This window comes from Neoarius graeffei, chromosome 3, assembly GCF_027579695.1.
Source record: "Neoarius graeffei isolate fNeoGra1 chromosome 3, fNeoGra1.pri, whole genome shotgun sequence".
Classification (NCBI taxonomy): Eukaryota; Metazoa; Chordata; class Actinopteri; order Siluriformes; family Ariidae; genus Neoarius; species Neoarius graeffei.
This window is the reverse complement of record NC_083571.1, coordinates 36285831-36300942: the sequence shown is the minus strand read 5'-3', so window position 1 is coordinate 36300942 and position 15112 is coordinate 36285831. Positions and strand designations below refer to the sequence as shown.

The window sequence follows — 15112 nt, the reverse complement described above, 5'->3', positions numbered from 1 at the left end:
ATGGATGGATGGATGGATGGATGGATGAGATGTGATGCTAGTAACCTGCACACACTCATTCTCAACTAGCATAGTCATGTCACCTTCTTGGAATGTTTTTGGGAAGAGAGAGGAACTGGAGAACCCAGAGGAAACTTGGAGAGAAGATGTGAAACTCCACGCAGACAGCAACCTGAGCTCAGGACCGAACCCTGAAGCTGCAAGGCAATAACTCTACCCCCTAAACCACCCCCAAAATCTTGATGTCAATGATTCCCAGTACCAGAGTCGACATATTTTGGTGCCAGAGCTGCAAAGATATTTTCCAGTGGACCAGCATGTATGGTCTGAACAACAGCTCCTGCATCCTGGGATTCTACACTGTTTGTAGATTTGTTGGTGCACCAGAACCAGGTAGAAAAGAGGTATCAGTTGAGACAATTAAGCAAAAAAAAAAAAAATCTAATCATTTACCGGGTCCACATCTCCATCTCTGGAAGTCTCTTTTACTACCATTTCCTCTTCGTGGCTCTCTCTTTCATCTCTCACAGTTTCAGTGAGCTTCGAACTTGCAGTCTGTAAATGGCAGCCATTTGTGTCAACCTTTGACCTCAGGAACTCTGGTGGTTGATTTTTGGCCATTGTTGGCCATGTAGATTTGCTGTCAGAATCTGGAATTGTTATGGGCATGGTTGCTCTTGCCTGAGCAGAGGATGCACGCTTCTTCTTCACTCCATCATCACTTTGGTCTCTCCTGTTGGCTGCTCTACTTCTAGTGATTAGGGACTTTTTCTCACAGCCTGCAGATGATTGGCTGTGATCAGTATTCACTGATCTTGAAGTGGAAGTGGCCCTTGAGATGACTTTAGGTTTGATGTCCTTTAGATTAAGTCGAGAAAACCGTTTTAGCTCCACTTTGGTGGATTTGATTTTAGGGGGTTCCATGGGGGACCTGGTGTGAGATAGATCTGAAGGATCATTGGTATTTTGTGAGATGTTTCCTTTAGGAAAACATGGAGGATCTGTGATGTTTTGAATGGATGTACATGGAGAATCATCTTGGGAAACCAAAGGAGACATTGTCTGATTTGGAAATAATTCTGCAGGTGGTTGAGATGGAAATTTCTCAGTGGAAAGAGCAATGGTTGACTGCACAGACTCCTGGTGGATCTCACTCACAAGATCCACACTGGGCCTCTTGGTTGAGCTCTTGATCTGGTTCTCCTTGTTGTATAGCTCCATTGACTCCTGAAGAACCTCCTGACTCACAGAGGCCATATCCAGACTCCTGTTTGACCACTGCATCTGCTCCTTCTTTTTGTGTAGCTCTACTGACTCCTGATGAGCCTTGCGGTGAAGCTCACTCCCAAGATCCACATCAGTCCTTTTGGTTGATGTCTGCATCTTGCTTTTGTGATTGTAAAACACCTGAGAAGTCTCCTGGTGGAGCTCACTCTCAAGGCCCACACTGGGCCTCATGGCTGAGCTTGACATCTGGACCTCCTCATTGGGAGGAGACACTGAATCCTGAAAAGTCTCTTGATGGAGTTCAATCACAGGGCCCACAGTGGGCCTCTTGTTTGAGCTGCGCATCTGGACTTCCTCAGGCTCACTTTGTTTCCTCATCACTACATCAGCAGACCTCAGTGACAGAAAAGAATCTTCTTCTTCATCCTCACCCTCCTCATCCTCAGAGGAGAACAGCTGTGCCTCTGTTGCCGAAGAGTCACTTGAGCCTCGTCGTCCTTGCTCTCCACCAACACCAGCATCGCTGAAGACATTGTCACTCTCATGATTTTGAATTATTGTGACATTATCTAGATCATCACATTCGGCTTGCCAGCCTTCTTCAGTGGCATCTAAGTAAACGGAAACCGAGTTGTCACTGTCATTGGGTTTGCAATCTGGACTCTGGATCCCTGAGTCATCTTCGCTGGCAGCTGCTTTCCTTCCCATCATCCCCTCTGGCACTTCCACGTCCAGACTACTAAGACTGTACATGGAGTCCGGTGACAATGACGATGATGATGATGAGGAGGAGGAGGAGGACTTATGGAAATCATTGTTGTTCTGTAACTGTAGACACATGCTTTGGTGAACCCTATCCTGGGGCTTCATGGTTGGAGCAGATGGAGGAAGTTCACTCATGTTTCCACTGAAACACAACAATACCAGTCAGAGATTAGCCAGCGAGCAATGCCACATGTCCAACTGGTCACAGAACGCTTGAATAAAACCCTTTGGAGGGATGATTCTGAAGATCGTAGTATTCTGGCATTTGCTGGAAGCCCATCATGTCACTTCCAGTCCTTAACAAGGAACCTAGAAAAAAAGAAAAGAAAATGGTTTAACACCAAACATATTAAAAACCAGACAGAATCTTCTCATGTTCATTATTTAGACATTATTAATAAGGGTTCATGCTAGCTTAATTTGTCAATCATCACAAGAATCATCACAAGTTCTTGGTCTAAATGTTGTAATTATAGGTGGAGCTCGGGAAGCCATTTTGATAAGTATTGTACTTCTTCCCACTCCTTTTTCGAACAATGTGCGGTGTTTTGTAATGTCTTAGCTCTTTATGTTATTTTATTTATTTTTTGTTAATTTCTCGTTTTCTTTCTTTTGTATGTACAAATAGTTACATACATTTTTTTATACATGTTCAAAAATAAAAAATAAATTCAATTCAATTCAAAAAAATTCAAAAAAAAAGTTTGGTATGCAACAGCCAAAAGAATTAAATTACAACCCCGATTCCAAAAAAGTTGGGACAAAGTACAAATTGTAAATAAAAATGGAATGCAATGATGTGGAAGTTTCAAAATTCCATATTTTATTCAGAATAGAACATAGATGACATATCAAATGTTTAAACTGAGAAAATGCATCATTTAAAGAGAAAAATTAGGTGATTTTAAATTTCATGACAACAACACATCTCAAAAAAGTTGGGACAAGGCCATGTTTACCACTGTGAGACATCCCCTTTTCTCTTTACAACAGTCTGTAAATGTCTGGGGACTGAGGAGACAAGTTGCTCAAGTTTAGGGATAGGAATGTTAACCCATTCTTGTCTAATGTAGGATTCTAGTTGTTCAACTGTCTTAGGTCTTTTTTGTCATATCTTCCATTTTATGATGCGCCAAATGTTTTCTATGGGTGAAAGATCTGGACTGCAGGCTAGCCAGTTCAGTACCCGGACCCTTCTTCTACACAGCCATGATGCTGTAATTGCAGTATGTGGTTTGGCATTGTCATGTTGGAAAATGCAAGGTCTTCCCTGAAAGAGACGTCGTCCGGATGAGAGCATATGTTGCTCTAGAACCTGGATATACCTTTCAGCATTGATGGTGTCTTTCCAGATGTGTAAGCTGCCCATGCCACACGCACTAATGCAACCCCATACCATCAGAGATGCAGGCTTCTGAACTGAGCGCTGATAACAACTTGGGTCGTCCTTCTCCTCTTTAGTCTGAATGACACGGCGTCCCTGATTTCCATAAAGAACTTCAAATTTTGATTCGTCTGACCACAGAACAGTTTTCCACTTTGCCACAGTCCATTTTAAATGAGCCTTGGCCCAGAGAAGACGTCTGGGCTTCTGGATCATGTTTAGATATGGCTTCTTCTTTGAACTATAGAGTTTTAGCTGGCAACGGCGGATGGCATGGTGAATTGTGTTCACAGATAATGTTCTCTGGAAATATTCCTGAGCCCATTTTGTGATTTCCAATACAGAAGCATGCCTGTATGTGATGCAGTGCTGTCTAAGGGCCCGAAGATCACGGGCACCCAGTATGGTTTTCCGGCCTTGACCCTTACGCACAGAGATTCTTCCAGATTCTCTGAATCTTTTGATGATATTATGCACTGTAGATGATGATATGTTCAAACTCTTTGCAATTTTACACTGTTGAACTCCTTTCTGATATTGCTCCACTATTTGTCGGTGCAGAATTAGGGGGATTGGTGATCCTCTTCCCATCTTTACTTCTGAGAGCCGCTGCCACTCCAAGATGCTCTTTTTATATCGTCATGTTAATGACCTATTGCCAGTTGACCTAATGAGTTGCAATTTGGTCCTCCAGCTGTTCCTTTTTTGTACCTTTAACTTTTCCAGCCTCTTATTGCCCCTGTCCCAACTTTTTTGAGATGTGTTGTTGTCATGAAATTTCAAAGGAGCCAATATTTGGCATGAAATTTCAAAATGGCTCACTTTCGACATTTGATATGTTGTCTATGTTCTATTGTGAATACAATATCAGTTTTTGAGATTTGTAAATTATTGCATTCCGTTTTTATTTACAATTTGTACTTTGTCCCAACTTTTTTGGAATCGGGGTTGTACTTCTCAAGCCAAAAGAATCAATAAAGGTTACAAAAAGAATCAAATCACTATTGCAAGTCCAGAGAATCAAATCAGTAAAGTGAGCCACAACAATCAAATAATTAAAGCAAGCCAAAAGAACTGAACTACTGAAGGGAGTCAAAAGAATTGTAAATCACTAATCACTAATGTAAGCTAGAAGAGTCAAATAACTTACACGAGCCAAAAAAAAGGTAAGTCATTAGTGAGCCAAAAGAATTGAATCACCAGTGTGAGTCTAAATAATCAAATCAAAAAAGGAATGTAAGCGAAAAAAAATCAGATTACTTATGCAAGGTAAAAGAATCAAATCACTTTGAAGTTAAGAATTGTGGCACTAAAGTGAGCCAAAATAATTGAATCACTAAAGTGAGCCCAAAGAATCAAATAATCAATCTGAGCCAAAATAATTTAATCACTAAAGTCAGCCAAATGAAAATCGGAAAAGTGTGTGTGCGGTTGTGTGTGTGTGTGTGTGTGTGTGTGTGTGTGTGTGTGTGTGTGTGTGTGTGTGTGTACTGTTGCCTTCTACTGGTCTAACTCAAACACTCAGTAGTCATATCTTCCTTGGCCTAAATGTAGATGTCCTCAATAAACATTCAGATCAGATTCAGATTAAATAACGTCCACATACGCACCCGCCTAAGGCCACACGTTTAACCACACCTGTCCTTCAAACTGCTCGAGCTAATGTGGGTCAGAATGAAGCTATTAAATGGAGCTCCAATTTTATCTTAATAACCAGGGCAGAGTTTCTCCGTCTCTTGTCTGAAACAGAAACTGCAGGACATATTGGCCTTGTGTTCGATGATGCCTTCACAGGATTCTTTCCAAACAACTCCTTCACATTCACAGGGTTTTGTGTAGTGGTGAAAAAAATGTGTGTAATCCAGAATATGGCAAAATCTTCTGTAAGGAGCTAATCTAAGCTAAAAAAAAAAAGGGATCAAATCACTAATGTAAGCCAGAACTATTACATTACTAACATGAGCCAAAAAAAAAAAATCAAGCCGCTGTTGTAAACTAAAAGAATCAAATCACTAATGTAAGCCCAAAGTATTAAATTACTAAAGGGAACCAAAATAATCCATCCATCCATTATCTGTAGCCGCTTATCCTGTCCTACAGGGTCGCAGGCAAGCTGGAGCCTATCCCAGCTGACTATGGGCGAGAGGCAGGGTACACCCTGGACTAGTCACCAGGTTATCGCAGGGCTGACACATAGACACAGACAACCATTCACACTCACATTCACACCTACGGTCAATTTAGAGCCACCAGTTATCCTAACCTGCATGTCTTTGGGGGAAACCAGAGCACCCAGAGGAAACCCACATGGACATGGGGAGAACATGCAAACCCAACACAGAAAGGCCCTCATCAGCCGCTGGGCTCGAACCCAGGCCCTTCTTGCTGTGAGGCGACAGTGCTAACCACTACACCACCGTGCCATCAAATACTAATGTGAGTCAAATGCATTGAGTCACTCTGAGTCAAAACAATTGAATCACTGACATAATCACCAATGTAAGATGAGAGTCAAATACTAATGTGAGTCAAATGTATCAAATCACTCTGAGTCAAAGCAATCAAATCACTGATATAATCACTAATGTAAGATCAGAGCTGAATACTAATGCGAGTCAAATGTATTGAGTCACTCTGAATCAAAAGAATCAAATCAATGAAAAAATCACTAATGTAAGGTCAAAATCAAATACTAATGTGAGTCAAATGTATTGAGTCACTCTGGGTCAAAAGAATCAAATCAGTGATATAATCGCTAATGTAAGATCGGAATCAAATACTAATGTGAGTCAAATGTATTGAGTCACTCTGTGTCAAAACAATTGAATCACTGATATAATCACCAATGTAAGATGAGAGTCACGGCACAGAAGACCCCACCACCTCCCGGCGACCAGGTGTTGACGCTGTCCCCAGACAGCATGAGGAGAGCTCTCAGGACGACAAATGTACAGAAAGCCCTGGGTCCTGATAACATTCCTGGTCGTGTCCTGAGAGACTGTGCCGAGGAGCTCACAGATGTCTTTACAGACATCTTCAACATCTCGTTGAGCCAGGCTGTTGTCCCCACGTGCCTCAAAGCCACCACCATCATCCCCGTCCCGAAGAAGCCGTCTCCCTCCTGCTTCAATGACTACCACCCGGTCGCACTCACTCCCATCCTCATGAAGTGCTTTAAGTGGCTAGTCATGTGGCATATCAAGTCTGCCCTCCCCCCCACCCTGGACCCTTTCCAGTTTGCATATCAGTCCAACTGTTCGACCGATGATGCCATCTCCACTGCCCTCCACTTAGCCCTCACCCACCTGGAGACAAAAGACTCGTACGTCAGAATGCTGTTCATAGACTTCAGCTCAGCATTCAACACAATCATTCCTCAGCAGCTCATTCATAAACTGGACCAGCTGGGACTCAACACCTCCCTGTGCAACTGGCTGCTGGACTTCCTGACGGGGAGACCACAGGCTGTATGGGTCGGCAGCAACTCCTCCAGCACCATCACATTGAACACAGGGGCCCCCCAAGGATGTGTGCTGAGCCCCCTCCTCTTCACTCTGCTGACCCACGACTGCACACCAACATCCAGCTCCAACCTCTTCATTAAGTTTGCGGATGACATGACTGTGGTGGGTCTCATCAACAATGGCGATGAGACAACCTACAGGAGTGAGGTGAGCCACCTGGCCATGTGGTGCAAGGACAACAATCTCCGCCTGAACGTGGAGAAGACGAAGGAGATTGTTGTGGACTTCAGGAGAGTGCACACCCAGCATGCTCCACTAACTATCGATGGTGCTGCAGTGGAGAGGGTGAGCAGCACCAAGTTTCTGGGTGTGCACATCTCTGAAGACCTGTCCTGGAGCAACAACACCGCATCACTGGCCAAAAAAGCCCAACAGCATCTGTACTTCCTCCGCAAACTGAGGAGAGCAAGAGTCCCGGCCTCCATCATGCACACATTCTACGGAGGCACCATCGAGAACATCCTGACCAGCTGCATCACCATGTGGTACGGCGCCTGCACCATGTCCTGCTGCAAGACTCTGCAGCGCATCGTGAGAGCAGCTGAGAGGATCATTGGTGTCTCTCTCCCTTCTCTTATGGATATCTATAACTCCCGCCTCACCCAAAAAGCCATCAGGATTGCAGGTGACCCCACCCACCCATCTCACAGCCTCTTCAGCCTGCTGCCATCGGGGAGGAGACTGCGGAGTCTCCAAGCCAAAACCAGCAGGCTCAAGGACAGTTTCTTTCACCAGGTGGTCAGGAGGCTCAACTCCCTCCCTGTTCTGCCCCTCCTCCCCCCCGCCCCCTGCCACAGAATCTGCCTGCACACCTCCCTGCCCCCCCTTCAGCATCTGACATCATGTCACCCTCACAGTCCCCCCCCCAACACACACACACACACACACACACACACACACGCACACACACGCACACATATACTCTCAACATTCATTCGCACACTGAACTCAGGGTCTGCACATTTCACTTTACCTTGCTCATTTGCACTGCCTCACCTTAACAGCTATTAGTTTATTGTTTATATTGCTTATTTCTTGTTTACCTGCTATACCTCAAGTGCCCTTGACTGTATGTGTGTATGTATGTGTATACCTGTGAGTGTTTAGTCTATGTCTATTTCTCATCTAGAGTGTTTATACTGTTTATATTGTTTATTTCAGTTATTCTATTTTTATTTATTGCTTTGCCTGTTTGCACCGTGGATCAGAGAGGACTGAAATTTCATCTGTGCTGTATGTCGAGCATGTATAGCATATTTGACAATAAAGTTGACTTGACTTGACTTAAGAGTCAAATACTAATGTGAGTCAAATGTATTGAGTCACTCTGAGTCAAAACAATTGAATCACTGATATAATCACTAATGTAAGATGAGAGTCAAATACTATTGTGAGTCAAATGTATCGAGTCACTCTGAGTCAGAAGAATCAAATCACTGATGTGAGCCTAAAGAATCCACTTTGTGTCAGGTTGCATCACACCACTCTGTTGCTGATTATTTTCCTACAGTAGAATGTAATTTGTTTTATCTTACAAAACACATGATACAGTATACAGTACAGTATATCTAAATGACTATATATAAGATTTTAGGCAATAAAACATTATATATGTATAATGCAGTATAAATAATATCAACAAACGTGATGTGATGAACTTGTTTACATCAGCGTTGTCTTCTCTCAGGACAGAGTTCGTATTTCAGGTGCAGTCGCTGCTTTTTAATCCGATCAATGAGTTTCCCGATAAAAGGGATAAAGATACAGCTTTATGGTACAAGGTCATGAAAAGGCATAGCTTCTACTCAGATTGTATTTCTTTCTTCACTAATTGTGATTTAACTGGCTGAAAGCAGTAATGATAATTCATAAAATAAAGAAGAGCAAACTTCTATCTTCTGTATTATTACTGTACTAATTTAAGAGATAAATATGGTCTTAGCAGATTCAGACTTTTAGATGACATAGAGCCCACATCACACGTCTGTGAATACCTGAAAGTATTTCTGTACTCTCGATATCAGCAGCTTTACAATTTAAATTTTTTTTATTAGTTTTTACTTATTAACCATTTCATTCCAAAAGGCCGCTATGTAATTCCACGTACCTCTGTAATACAACACACCCTGAACATTACACAACTGTCCCTAATTTTCCGCTAGAAGTCAGACTTTCTCTCAGTTTATCAGGGCGATGCTTCCTTCCCTCTCGCTCTCTATCACTTCGTCTCTTCTATCTTCAGGCTCCTGAGGGATTCTTGCATGACAACCATCCCAGAGTGTGGAAAATGGACTAGCTGTAGTAATGCCACTCACAAAGCGACAAAGCAAACACAAAGCTTTAAAAGCAACAGGCCTCAGGCTGAACAGCTTCACCATTTATCGCTTCTTTCAGCTTTTCATATAAACCTGGGACTGAAGTGCACTTGGTGTCCCATGAGGACTGAAGTGCACTTGGTGTCCCAGCATGGTGAGCTTGTTTACTTGAACTATACATGTGAAGATCAGTGGAAACTCAGATCAGCACACAGAGTGTGAATGCGATGAACTCAGCACGGTCAGCTTCGGATAACTAATTAAAACATGTAGCTGAAATGTTGGCACCAATAACGAGGCTTAAGCACAATGTACCATCACTGATTAAATAACAGCATGGTAAACATGTACTGTACAGTGGCGCTTGAAAGTTTGTGAACCCTTTAGAATTTTCTATATTTCTGCATAAATATGACCTAAAACATCATCAGATTTTCACACAAGTCCTAAAAGTAGAAGAGAACCCAGTTAAACTCGAAAATTGGAACATAAATGGCGTCAAACAAAATTGGTAGTGTTCAAATTAGCTTGGAAGGAGAGCTTCCTGAAGTATAGAAAAGCTCTTAGTGCTGCGAGATCAACATATTTCTCCTCCCTAATAGAAGATAACAAAAATAATCCTAGATTCCTATTTAATACTGTAGCAAAATTAACCAGGAATAAGTCCACTATCAACACATGCACACCTGCAGTATGTAGTAGTAACGACTTCATGAATTTTTTTAATGACAAAATTGAGAATATCCGACAAAAAATTCAAACTACTAATTTAAGGTTAGACAATGAAAGTGACCTTGTAGTTAACAATATAACTGTATCAGATCATCAGTTAGAATGTTTTACTCCCCTAAAAGAAACTAAATTACTTTCATTAATCTCTACATCAAAAGCCTCAACTTGTGTACTAGATCCCTTACCGACACATCTATTCAAACAGATAATGCCTGGAGTAATTGAACCGCTTCTAAAAATAATAAATTCTTCTCTTATGATTGGCTATGTACCCAAATCCTTTAAACTAGCAGTTATCAAACCCCTGATTAAAAAACCTGACCTTGATCCCTGTCAGCTGTCCAATTATCGGCCAATATCAAACCTCCCCTTTATCTCCAAGATCCTTGAAAAAGCTGTGGCACAGCAGTTATGCTCATATTTACATAGGAATAACATCCATGAAATGTATCAGTCAGGATTTAGACCTCATCATAGCACAGAGACAGCACTGGTTAAAGTAGTAAACGACCTACTGTTGGCGTCTGATCAGGGCTGTGTCTCGCTACTTGTGTTGCTTGACCTTAGTGCAGCATTTGATACCATTGATCATTCCATTCTTCTGGATAGACTAGAAAATGTTGTGGGAGTTAAGGGAATGGCCCTCTCCTGGCTCAGGTCTTATCTAACTGATCGTTATCAGTATGTTGATATAAATGGTGATATTTCTAGACGTACCGAGGTAAAGTTTGGTGTTCCACAAGGTTCTGTCTTGGGTCCACTGCTTTTTTCTTTATATATGTTACCTCTGGGCGATATTATTCGTAAACATTGTATTAGTTTCCACTGTTATGCTGATGACACACAGTTGTATGTCTCTGCAAAACCTGATGAGAGACACCAGCTTAATAGAATTGAGGAATGTGTTAAGGACATTAGACAATGGATGCTTATTAATTTCCTTCTGCTTAACTCTGACAAGACTGAAGTACTTGTACTAGGACCACATACAGCTAGAAGTAAGTTTTCTGATTACACAGTAACTCTGGATGGCCTTTCTGTTTCTTCACGTGCAGCAGTAAAAGACCTCGGAGTGATTATTGACCCCAGTCTTTCATTCGAAACTCACACTGATAACATCACCCAGATAGCCTTCTTTCATCTCAGAAATATTGCAAAGATAAGAAATTTAATGTCATTGCATGATGCAGAAAAACTAGTCCATGCTTTCGTTACCTCCAGGTTGGATTATTGTAATGCCTTACTGTCTGGATGTTCCAATAAGTGCATAAACAAGCTCCAGTTAGTTCAAAATGCAGCAGCAAGAGTCCTTACTAGAACTAGAAAATATGACCACATCACACCTGTCTTATCCACACTGCATTGGCTCCCAATCAAATTTCGTATTGATTATAAAATACTACTATTGACCTTTAAAGCACTAAATGGTCTCGCACCACAGTACCTGAGTGAACTTCTGCTCCTCTATGACCCGCCACACCTACTTAGATCAAAAGGTGCAGGCTATCTGCTGGTACCTCGTATAGTGAAGGCTACATCAGGGGGCAGAGCCTTTTCTTACAAAGCCCCACTGTTATGGAACAGCCTTCCAAGTAATGTTCGGGACTCAGACACAGTCTCAGCATTTAAGTCTAGGCTGAAAACATATCTGTTTAGTCAAGCCTTTTGTTAATGGTGTTTATGAGGTAAAGGAGTAGATCTGGAAGGTCCTCAGACATAGAGTGTTTTGGTAAACTGGGATGTATGGATGCTGTCAGTCCCCACTCGCTTGCTCACTCGAGTTTGTTGACGGTGTAGTGGCTGGCTGCTTTATGTCCCGGGGCTCCCTCATGCCTGTGTTACCTTCTGGCTCTCTCCTTTTAGTTATGCTGTCATAGTTAGTTGCCGGAGTCCCTGCTTGTACTCGGTGCAATATGTATACTGTTCCTACTTATTCAGGTGACATTGGGCATACCTAACCACCTGTGTTTTCTTTCCCTCCCCCCCAACCCAAATCTGTCCCTCTGAGTTACATGGAGTCAACAGGAAATCTTTTGGTGGAGAGGGTGGAGACCTTGACTGGCTATCATAGCCTGCAGGGAATCAGCTGTCAGACATTCTGTCGCATGTCCCAGACCCGGTGAAATGTAACTGAATTGTCTTGGCCAGCCCTAAGGGTCCCATCTGCATCTCATCATTGCTGAGGAGTGTGCTCCCATCACCCAATCAAGCATCCAGCCAGAGCAGGTCATGATATATTTGACCATATTAACATGCCATTGTTGTGTGTTATGCCTGATGTAAAGACTCTCGTCTCTGCGAGCCTACCACACAGATTTAATACTTGTCATTTTTAGGGCATACCTAACAACGTGTTTTCTTTCTCTCTCTCTTCCCCCCCATCTGTCCCTCTGAGTTACATGTTGATCCTGGGATTGAGATGCTGGCCTCTTCTGCCCCTCGGACCTGCTTGATCCATCCTGGTGCCCTGTGTCTGGTCGGAGTTTTATCGCACCACTCCTGTGAAGGACGGCCCCATGAGGACAGTTGAGGGTTATACCTGTTAAAACTGTTAATATTATAGTCAGGCTGTCTGTTGTTGCCCAAATGAGGATGGGTTCCCTTTTGAGTCTGGTTCCTCTCAAGGTTTCTTCCTCATGTCGTCTGAGGGAGTTTTTCCTTGCCACCGTCGCCACAGGCTTGCTCATTGGGGATAGATTAGGGATAAAATTAGCTCATGTTTTAAGTCATTCAAATTCTGTAAAGCTGCTTTGCGACAATGTTTATTGTTAAAAGCGCTATACAAATGAACTTGATTTGATTTTTGATTAAACAAATGAGACAAAAATATTATACTTGGTCATTTATTTATTGAGGAAAATGATCCAATATTACATATCTGTGAGTGGCAAAAGTATGTGAACCTCTGGGATTAGCAGTTAATTTGAAGGTAAATTAGAGTCAGGTGTTTTCAATCAATGGGATGACAATCAGGTGTGAATGGGCACCCTGTTTTATTTAAAGAACAGGGATCTATCAAAGTCTGATCTTCACAACACATGTTTGTGGAAGTGTATCATCGCACAAACAAATGAGATTTCTGAGGACCTCAGAAAAAGTGTTCTTGATCCTCATCAGGCTGGAAAAGGAGACAAAACCATCTGTAAAGATTTGGGACTCCACCAATCCACAGTCAGACAGATTGTGTACAAAAGGAGGAAATTCAAGACTACTGTTACCCTCCCCAGGAGTGGTCGACCAACAAAGATCACTCCAAGAGCAAGGCGTGTAATAGTCGGTGAGGTCACAAAGGACCCCAGGGTAACTTCTAAGCAACTGAAGGCCTCTCTCACATTGGCTAATGTTAATGTTCATGAGTCCACCATCAGGAGAACACTGAACAACAGTGGTGTGCATGGCAGGGTTGCAAGGAGAAAGCCACTGCTCCTCAAAAACAATATTGCTGCTCATCTTCAGTTTGCTAAAGATCATGTGGACAAGCCAGAAGGCTACTGGAAAAATGTTTTGTGGATGGATGAGACCAAAATAGAACTTTTTGGTTTAAATGAGAAGCGTTATGTTTGGAGAAAGGAAAACACTGCATTCCAGCATAAGAACCTTATCCCATCTGTGAAACATGGTGGTGGTAGTATCATGGTTTGGGCCTGTTTTGCTGCATCTGGGCCAGGATGGCTTGCCATCATTGATGGAACAATGAATTCTGAATTATACCAGCGAATTCTAAAGAAAAATGTCAGGACATCTGTCCATGAACTGAATCTCAAGAGAAGGTGGGTCATGCATTAAGACAACGACCCTAAGCACACAAGTCGTTCTACCAAAGAATGGTTAAAGAAGAATAAAGTTAATGTTTTGGAATGGCCAAGTCAAAGTCCTGACCTTAATCCAATGGAAATGTTGTGGAAGGACCTGAAGCGAGCAGTTCATGTGAGGAAACCCACCAACATATTTATTTTATTATTTTATCCCATTTATTTTATTTTATTTGCTTCTTTCTCTGATTTTATTTTGTATCATGATACAATGCCTTTTACCATGTACTTATTGATTTTTATTTGTTTCTTTTCCTTTTACATATATTGCTGACCTGTATTTTTTATTGTTTTATTACCCATCTTGCTATTGTTTTAACATTCTAGTATTTTAACATTCTGTACTGTAAAGTGTCCTTGGGTACCTTGAAAGGCGCTACAAATAAAATTTATTATTATTATTATTATTATTATAACATCCCAGAGTTGAAGCTGTTCTGTATGGAGGAATGGGCTAAAATTCCTCCAAGCCGGTGTGCAGGACTGATCAACAGTTACCGGAAACATTTAGCTGCAGTTATTGCTGCACAAGGGGGTCACACCAGATACTGAAAGCAAATATTGGATCATTTTCCTCAATAAATAAATGACCAAGTATAATATTTTTGTCTCATTTGTTTAACTGGGTTCTCTTTATCTACTTTTAGGACTTGTGTGAAAATCTGAGGATGATTTAGGTCATATTTATGCAGAAATATAGAAAATTCTAAAGGGTTCACAAACTTTCAAGCACTACTGTACTAGGCTGCAAACTAGGTGAGGCTCATTCATTCCCTTATTCATTTATTTAATACTATTTTTACCCATTAATTCCATTTTTCCACAGCTAACAACAAATGACAGACTAGAAGTTATTCATTTTGGACAATATTTCAGCCAGCCTTTGAACCTGAAAATTGAATTTCATAAATTCGCAACTTGTGCTTCATTTAAAAAAAAAAAAAAGATGCGCTCTATGAATAAATATTTGTGTTCTTTGTAGCTACCTGGACATGGTAGGTGTGCCATTTCTTTTGGAAGCATGCCTCTTTCTTCTTCTTTTTTTTTGTTTAGATAACAAGAAAGGGACAATATTTCCTTTTCTTTTCATTTTTGTTCATTTTAAAATGTGTAATATTGTTGAAATGATTATTATTCTGTATCTTCTTTAATTTTATTTTTAAATATCTTTAATGCAACTGCATGAAAGTCACAAATCTGCTGTGTGATCTCCTTTGTTGCTAACACCCTGAGGAGTCTGATATATATATATATATATATATATATATATATATATATATATATATATATATATATATATATATATATATATAAAACCCTGATTCCAAAAAAGTTGGGACAAAGTACAAATTG

General features: G+C 41.3%; 1 protein-coding gene across 1 annotated transcript in view; it reads right to left on the bottom strand.

Moving 5' to 3' along the window:
- Positions 1–15112, bottom strand: part of mtus1b (microtubule associated tumor suppressor 1b) — a 45852-nt gene that overhangs the window by 23231 nt on the left and 7509 nt on the right. Inside the window, exon 2 of the mRNA XM_060916750.1 lies at positions 454–2301. Within this exon, the coding sequence (XP_060772733.1) occupies positions 454–2127 (1674 nt within the window). The 5' untranslated portion in view covers positions 2128–2301. The remainder of the gene's footprint in view (positions 1–453; positions 2302–15112) is intronic.